This window comes from Terrapene carolina, unplaced genomic scaffold (genome assembly GCF_002925995.2).
Source record: "Terrapene carolina triunguis isolate 2854851 unplaced genomic scaffold, T_m_triunguis-2.0 Scaffold95, whole genome shotgun sequence".
Taxonomy (NCBI): Eukaryota; Metazoa; Chordata; order Testudines; family Emydidae; genus Terrapene; species Terrapene triunguis.
Window position 1 is genome coordinate 10,398,700 of NW_020664446.1, and position 8,894 is coordinate 10,407,593.

Genomic DNA, 8,894 nt, shown 5'->3' on the forward strand with positions numbered 1-8,894 from the left:
CTCCCTAAATTCTTCAGTGAAAGAAAATGATAGAAGGAATGAGGGAGAAAATGAAGGAAATGAAAGAGCGTTATATCGAACTTGCTTTGATACACCGGAGTGCGCCGCCCCCCCCGCCCCGAGCACTGCTTTACCGTGTTATATCGGGTCACGTTATATAGGGGTAGAGGTGTATTAGAAATGGAAAAGCTACAGAGAAGGGTAACAAAATCTCTCTCCATAGGAGATTAAAGAGACTGGGATTATTCATTTTAGAAAAGAGAAGAGTAAGGGGGGATATGAGAGAGGTCTATAAAATCAAAAATGGTGTGGAGAAAGCAAATAAGGAAGTGTATGACATCAGTAGCCACCCCAGTAAATCTTACAGCCTTTAGCTGTTTGTAACAAAAGCTGTTAAACTCACCTGGATAATAAACAACATACCAACTGCTATGGTTGTTCCTAATGCCAGTCCCAATGCAAATAAAGATGCAGCAAATGCAGACAATCCAAAAGGAATAATAGGAAGTGGGTCTCTTTTGGCCGCACTCATATCAATCTTTACAGAACTCCACCCAAAAGATATCTATTAATGGAAAATATGATTAAATTGCTGTTATTTTCCAATGAAACTAAACAAGTTACCAATGAGAAACCTGACTTCAAGCCTCTGCCAAGGTTTTTAACGCAGTAACAGTGATTCCTAAAAGACACAATAGTAGAGTTTCTCAATTTTTTTCACAAGTTTGTTCTTTGCCAGAAGTAGGTCTTTGTTATATTAAAAGCTTATACTCTATAGAGAACTACAGTCACTATCCTGTGGACTCCATAGCAAGCTGGTCCTAAATTCTGCAGCAAATTCTCTAAATTCTGTGGCACACTAGTAGAAATTCTTTGGTAGCTTCAGATAAGTATTATGCTGTCCACACATTTTCTGTTTACAATATGGCATAAGTTTGCATCCATAGGTTTAAAACAACAACACCAAAAAGCTAAAATGATGAAGGGGGCAGGTCACACCTCTCCATGCTATTGCTTCAGGTTGTCTGCAAACTCAGCAGAAGTCATTTTTCTAGTTATACTCAACTGGTATTTTAAAGCTTTTCTTCACCACCACGCAAGCTGGAAACAACTGTGTTTTAAAATGAAAGCTTAGAACTGGAAACATAATTCTGTGAAAAGGCAAGGATTCCATGGCAAATACTGCTTCTTTTTTATTTGAACTTCTCTTGATTTAAATGAAATTGCTTTAGGTTATTTTCAGTCTTAGACTGAGATAATCAATCTAGTCTGTTCTTGAACACAAGGGAAAAATCTCCTGACTTCTGGCAACAGGCAGAAAAAAAGCAAAGGATACCTGACCTGGTCACCATCCAAAGCATAAAGCAAAAAAAATACCTGACCCCTAAAAGTGCTACCCAGAAGTTGTATCAAGTCAATAAAGAAACAAAGTGGGAGGAAAACACAGTGACTGTGAAGAATGACAGGAAAAAAGAGCAGATTACAGAGGGTTGGGGCATCTTTACTTCCATTGTTTACTTTAAACAATGCTTTGAACTTTCAAATGTGTTTTCTTACCCTGTTATAAAGCTGAGTGTACATGGTCATAACAAAAATGAAAGAAGCATGGATACATCCAAGTGGAGCTAAAAGGAGAAACAGAGTGAAGGATGCGTGATTCTGATACCCACAACAATTATTGATCCACGGACAATGATGGTCCATTTTCATCACACACCTAAGAATAAAAAAAATTTACTGTTATCATTCAAGAACTTTAGTGATATTTCACTGGACTGTACATCAGTAGTACTTAAATAAAAAGCATAAACTAAATTTCTGGCAATTCTCCCTCCATACATTAAAGCCTACTTGAGTTTCCTCTAAAACAGCCTAGAATCATAGAAATTAGAGAAGGTGAAGATATATCTGTTCATCCAGTCCTCGGGTTCTCATTTTTTTTTAAAGACAATCCATGAAACAATCTCCATTTTTCCTCCCACTCCTGATTCCCTGCTTTCCATGTGACTATTACAAGTTTTGATTATGTGAAAAAGGTATTATTAGGAGAGTACAAAATGAAAATAAACCAATTTTAAAGCAATGGGTGTAGCTGTTCGGTTAGATCCACTATTCTGTATCTTTAATTCCCCTCCCGAGGTGTGTACTAGATCTCTGTGTTGCCTGCAGTCCCCACATTTCTAATCTGTCCAGGTGACTGCAGTTTGGTTCCATCCTCATATGTACTTGCTACTTCTCTAATTTTGATCACATTTGAATTTACAACAAACACCTGGATATGACAGTAAACAGCTAAAGGATGCATAGGTTTTTCCCCCCCCAATTTCTTTTTTGTTTTCATTTAAAGGAACAACTAATTATTAAATGATAACTAGTTTCACAATATTCAGTTTCTAACAGAGCACCTTTATGGCTTAGAACTCTTTTAAAAAAAGAAAAAAAAAGAAAAAGGATTTTTCAGCTCCTCTGCAGAGGTGTAGAAGCGTCTTTTTCCCTCTACAGGAGCCACATAGGACATCCCCAGGACACACAGGACATCCCCAGGCACTGCCCTCCCCAGTTCCCCTTCCTCTCTGTGCACGATCCCACCTGATGCTTTTTTGCTTTCAGCTCTTCTGCTGGTAAATATCACATTGCAGAGCTAATAGAAGAGCAAGTACCATCAACAAAATAGTGGACTATACAAATACCCAAAGTAAACAATCTGAAAAACCAGAGGGAAAAAACATTTTTCTTTAACTCTTTCAGCTAGAGATTAACTGTAAGAATAGTAGATATAAAATTTGCATATGGAAGTGTCCTTTTCAAAATTACAGTGTCCCTTTAAGTTTAGTTTAAAAGCTTCTGGAAAACCTACACACACAAGTTGCACCGATTTACGATAAAATTAATTTAAAACTCTCTTTAGTTAAATGAATACAAAACCCTTGTGGGCATTCATATATCAGTTTAAAACTGGTTACATTGGTTTAGTTTGTGTCTACAGATACAAATTAAACTGCTATAAGAATGTCCATACATAAAGTTGCATCAGTTTAAGGAAATACAATTATAAGTGTAATTTTTATATGTATCATTGAAACTTTGTGCGTAAACCAGGTTCAGAGTGATGGACTGGGCTCTAACAGACCAATATACTTCAGCAGCGTAAAAGAAAGAGGTTCTGATAACTAGTTTGAGAACATGGTCAATTCTCTGCAGCTAGTCCCCTTACCTTGGAAAGGCTTAGAGTTTACTGACAAGCTATGAAAAAGTTAAGTATGCTCTACTGATGGTCTAAATTTTTCAAATATGTTCTTTTGTGAAAGGTTAACTGCTAACAGAACTTCACAGTTCAAGCGAATATTACTAAACTTCTGCCATTTCTTTCGCAATCAATCGGTCTTGGAAAAAACAGTAACTTGTAGACAGGAGTCTAATTTTAAGTTTTTAAAAACAGGAATCATATACTGATGTACATACAAATGATAGTGCTGTCCCTCAGTTTCAGACTCCTTACTTCCTGTAATGCACACAATGATAGAGCTCAACACAGCCTTGATAAAATGGACTGAATTTAATGCATCAAATGTTAACAGAAATACATCTATGAGTATGCTCTAACTTCCTTCTTCTGTGTTCTCAAATGGCTTTCAGATCAGGCACTGCTGAGCTAAATAAGTGAACTGTAAATACATACTGCACTGCAGATGGCTAGACGTATTTGTGCATCTTTTCAAGCCACATTCCCTTCCCAGTGCAGCTATTTATGCTCTGACAAAACTATTTAAACTGGAAACAAAGCAACTGAAAGATTTGTGAAGTGGCAGTTCACTGTGACTTAGAAAGTTTATACTATGGGTTTATTATGCTGAACCAGCAGGTTTTGGGGTATGTTTCAAAAAAAATTTAGCTCTTGTTTCCTGACAAAGATTTCACAAACTTCCAGCCCAAGATTCCCATTAAAGTCAGTTTTATCCAGGTATAAAGATGGAAGAATTGGGCCCTCACTCAAATCAGTATTCCTTAAGTAAATGAAAAGTAGATGCTCGTTTTTTGGGTTTTTTGGGCGGGTGGGTGGGAGGAGTCACCAGGAGATGAAAGTTTCCCAGGTGCTTTTGCCCACTCACCCCACTATCCAAATACTTTTCTAGTTAAAAAATTCTTAATGGGAACTAATATTCAAATTTTTTAAAAAAGAGCATATCTAAAGATGGCTGTTTTAACCATATATGCTCTCTATTTTCAGAACAGTAAGAGAAATTCATTTCCATTTTCAAGCAGTGTATTTTGATATTGGAAACCAGCAAACTGTTCTGAATATGGAAGTCCCTGCACAATGCACAGTGCAATACTCCAAATAATATATATTAATAACTCACCATTAAAACCATAAACTGCTTTAAGCCAAGAACAAAAAGGAACACAAGGAATACCGTACCTGTTACATTTTCGGCAGTGGTGTGAACGTGGTGCTTTGTAAGACTGGCACACTTTACAGTACTGGACATACATGCAGTCCTGAGATTTTTCCTTTAAGCATAAGAAGAGGCATATCAGAAACAAATAGGTAATTTCACTAGCAGAGTATGCCTTAGCACTTTCATACTATGATGCTTCTGTGCTTTGCTTTGTCTGGGTGTGGTTGGTCTCCACCCTTTTTAAATGGTAGGTAGAAGAGTGTATGAGAGAAATCAGCAAAACTTTTAGCTACCATTCCAATTAACTCTTTGTTAATTGTAATGCTTTACAAAAGAAATACATTTCCACCTGAAAAATGTAGGTCCTCACCCTGCAAGTTACTCTGCACAAGCAGGCTTCTGCGCAGGTCAACCTGTGTGGAATAACTGGCAGCGCTGAATCCTTAGAAATTTGTTCCTATTTATGTGCCTGTTTTTCTCTCTCAGTTCTGGACCAATCCGGACCCTGAAGGAGGTTAATGTAGCCTTAGGGCTGCTCTAATATATGCTAACTGGTAATAGCCTGAAAGGGTATTTTATGCTACCAGTGATCAATAGGGCAGTGGTTCTCAAACTAGGGCCACCGCTTGTTCAGGGAAAGCCCCTGGCGGGCCGGGCTGGTTTGTTTACCTGCCGCATCCGCAGGTTCGGCTGATAGCGGCTCCCATTGGCTGCGGTTCGCTGCTCCAGGCCAATGGGGGCTGCGGAAAGTGGCGCGGGCCGAGGAATGTGCTGGCTGCCCTTCCTGCAGCCCCCATTGACCTGGAGCTGCGAACCACGGCCAGTTGGAGCTGCGATCGGCCAAACCTGCGGACGCGACAGGTAAACAAACCGGCCCGGCCCGCCAGAGGCTTTCCCTGAACAAGCGGCGGCCCGAGTTTGAGAACCACTGCAATAGAGTGCAAGGAGTTCCAGCCAACCTCCTTGTCAACCCAACATGCTCTCGAGAGCAAGAGGAGGGGCCAGACGGGGGATGGCATAAAGCCTGTGATTTCCCTATATAAAGTAGAATGCCCAGCTACCCTGTTAGGGCAGCTTTAGGGTCCCCCTGTCTCACCTTTCTATTGAAGAGCACTGTAAAGCCAGACCTGGGACCACTCCACTGGCACACAGTCTTCAAACGTTGTACCTAGGGTTGCCAACTTGGTAATATTTAAAAACTGAACACTCCAGCAGGAGTGCCGGAACCTCCCCTTTCCCTGAGGCCCCGCCCTTGCCTTGCCCCTTCCCCCTGAGGCCCTACCCTAGTTCGCTCCTCTTTCCCCCTCTCCCCCATCGCTCGCTGCTCTTCCCTTCTCTCCCACACCTATGTCCTGGTTGGGAGGAACTCACCTGCAGAGCGGAGGCTGGGAGCTGCAGCCACCTGACACAGGTAGGAGGCAGCCCTGGCTAAGTAGGACTCGGCACCTCCCCCATCTGCAGTAACTGGACTTCACGTGTCCGGTCAGTAGGTCAGACTGGACACTGTCAGGTCCCCTTTTCGACTGGACTGAAAACAGGCCCCTGGCCACCCTAGTTGTACCTCTGCCCTTCGATTGTGTGTGAATACTTTTTCAATTAGGTTGAGGAGATTGTTAACTGAGAACAAAAGAAATGCAACCTCCTACCTTAGCTTACAGAAGTGTGTTGAATATATGGCCATGGAGCTGGATCCAGCCCACATGATGTATTTATATGGCTCACAAAACATATTCACATTCACCAGAATCTAACTTATTTTTTTTAAATTAAAGCTTAGTTTTCTAATCTTCAAGACTGCAGACAATCTTCCAAATGTGAACCAAGTGTAATAGATACTGACGTCTGCATGAGTGTGCAAACAGCCTGAAACAATGACTCAGAGAACACCACTGTTCCCTATTAATCTGACTGAAGTATCAAAAATAAAGTCGACAATAACACTATAGACTCAACATTAATTATTTAACCACTCATCATTTTAGTGGATGGAATGGGGATAATAGGCAGGACTGAAGCACATTAGATTGGAAACTGGGAGTTGCTGGAGCGAAGGAAATTCAGAGACGAGAAGAGGGTAGAAACTGAAAGGCTGATGGTGAAGGAAGAGAAACAAAAGGCAGAGCTAGCGGACACCCAAAGGACAGATTTTCTCACTGAGCAATATGACAAGAAAGCACTTACCAAAAAGACAAGAAACAATAACCAAATGTTTAATTACTACATAAAACCATATTCTCCTCCTTGATCTCTGTGCAAACCTCCTACTAACATTAGAGAATTTTCTATAACATATTTTGGGTAGTATACGATCCTGAATTTATACACCAACCCACTTATCATATTGAAATGGAATCCAACCCTCTCCTTCCAATGAGTTTGACACTCCTGGCTTACAACATGCTACTTTCACAGAATTTCTTAATCTACGCTGACGAGGCAAGCGAGGTTTGAGTTTAATTTCTGCATTGCCAGACTACTAGCAAAGATGAATATTAAGATTTCATCATGAAAATTAACTATCAGTGAAAGTTTATTTTATTTCCTTACCGGTTTCCATCCTAAAGGAACATATCCAGGGCCAATAAACATGGCATTGAAGTAATTGTAAAGAATCATGACAGTCCAGTTTATGAGCATGATGAAATTCACACTTCCTCCTGTTGTGTCCAAAGGCCAATACCACATAACAGCATCTATCATAGCCATAGTAGAACATATTGCTATCACACCAAGGGCTATGATGGGGCCCCAGTGACATAGTCTCTTCAGTTCCTGGAGATTCTCAAACCTGATAACTGAACACAGTGCACCCATTTTGAAGAAGAGTATTTTCCTATTTCAAATAATATTCAATGTTCCTATTTTTAACTACAGTTTTCCATTTGTCATAAGTTTTCATATCTTCAATAACGGTCATGCCTCCAAATACCAGATAGTTAGTTGTGATCAAGACATTTCTAATGTTTGGAAGAGTCTTCAGATGTAGGAGCTCTTCACATCCATCTCAAGAGGACGATTTGCTTCTATACCTGACCTAGAAACACAGAAATAGGATAATTTCAAAATAAAGGAAAACAAAATGTGTTCTGTAAGTCGATTGCAATGACAGAATTCAATGCACAGCCCAGGGAGTTGTGTTGTCACTTAAGCCAAGTTCCTATGAAATGATGACTTTCACATTGCTTTGATTTTATTGTGATATTAATGAGAGCGTACCTAGATCCTTCAATAGGTGTCTCTTTTATACTTTAAAAATCTAAATAAAATGCAATAATATCCGTTAAAATCATGAAACACCACATCAGTCATTTGGGATAACTCACAAGAGACCCACATCACAGGATTAACAAATCAGTGCATGTACAGCAGGAGACCATCAGTCAGTGACAGCATTTCTGCTGTAGGGAAGCGGTCTCGTGAGAGCTAGAGAGGCAGTAACTGCAACAATACGCAGCAGCATTCAGCAGGTCTTCAGCAAAGCCTGTCCTGCACCGAGCCCAGAGATCTGGATTACCTTCTCCAGGTGCTATGGTCAGGCTATTGGGAGAAAACATCTGGGCACCAACTCTGGCTCCCACATTCAATGGCTTATGTTCTGCACCAACCCCAGGGGATGGGGGGCCCTTCTGCCTGCCCCTGGGTTCCCCTCACACCCTACCCTTTGCCAGCCCAAGAGCCCAGCAGGGGAGAGGTGGGTCCCCCCGTACCGCTATGAGCCGAGCCCAGCCCAGAGCAAGGATCCTACTGGGGCCACCCCTCCCCCATGCCTAGAGTCCCTCTGTAGCCACCCCTCTCCCCCCAGCCCTGGATACCCCTTTGGCCTCCCCTCCCCCTAGATCCCCACCCCAAGTAGCCTACCCCTCCCCCCAGCCCCTTGTAGCCTCTCTTTCCCCAGCCGCCTCCCCCAGCTCACCTCAGCCCCTCCGAAAGCTCCTGCCATGCCATGCCCCGCTGAGCGCTTCCCAGCACTTCCGGCGGCGCTCTCACGTGACCCGGAAATAAGACTCTTCTCTTCCGCCCTCACTTCTTTTTTTCCGGCCCTGGCGGTTACGCGCAGAAGTGGGTCCCCTCGGAAACCCTCCTGCCGATGTTGATTCCGGACACAGTTCGTGGCCCCTGAGGGGACAATTATTCCCCGGACCCGGGTCAGGGACTCGGCGGGTAGCGGGAGGGGGATGGGCAGCTCTCGGCGCTCCAGGGAAGGCGGCATCGCGGGGTCAGCGTCGGAACCATTGTCAGGGGTTGCCGATTCCCGGAGGGACGCTTTTGGCTGCGGCACAACGCGGAAGCCTCTTGGCCGTGAGCAGCTGAGACCGGCTTCTCCTTACCGCCGCCGTCTCCGGCCCGGACCCTGCCGCTACCATGTCCTCCGACTTCGAGGGCTACGAGCAGGACTTCGCGGTGCTGACAGCGGAGATCACGGGCAGGATCGGGAAGGTGCCCAAGCTGCTGGGCGGTGAGTCGGAGGGGCTGGGTGCCTGGGTGGAGGGCAGG

The 8,894-nt window shown here is 42.9% G+C and overlaps 2 protein-coding genes across 4 annotated transcripts in view; one reads left to right on the plus strand and one right to left on the minus strand.

Moving 5' to 3' along the window:
* The window catches only part of ZDHHC6 (zinc finger DHHC-type containing 6), an 18,512-nt gene extending 11,082 nt beyond the window's left edge, over nt 1–7,430 (minus strand). Inside the window, exons 1-4 of the mRNA XM_029911403.1 lie at nt 6,948–7,430; nt 4,421–4,512; nt 1,558–1,717; nt 404–565 (exon numbers count right to left, since the gene is read on the minus strand). Of these exons, the coding sequence (XP_029767263.1) occupies nt 404–565; nt 1,558–1,717; nt 4,421–4,512; nt 6,948–7,214 (681 nt within the window). The 5' untranslated portion in view covers nt 7,215–7,430. The remainder of the gene's footprint in view (nt 1–403; nt 566–1,557; nt 1,718–4,420; nt 4,513–6,947) is intronic.
* Nucleotides 7,431–8,698: 1,268 nt separating this feature from the next.
* The window catches only part of VTI1A (vesicle transport through interaction with t-SNAREs 1A), a 338,742-nt gene continuing 338,546 nt past the window's right edge, over nt 8,699–8,894 (plus strand). For all 3 annotated transcript variants that reach the window (XM_024193518.3, XM_024193519.3, XM_029911367.1), the window contains exon 1: nt 8,699–8,856. In XM_024193518.3, coding sequence (XP_024049286.1) covers nt 8,763–8,856 — 94 coding nt within the window. In that variant the 5' untranslated portion in view covers nt 8,699–8,762. The remainder of the gene's footprint in view (nt 8,857–8,894) is intronic.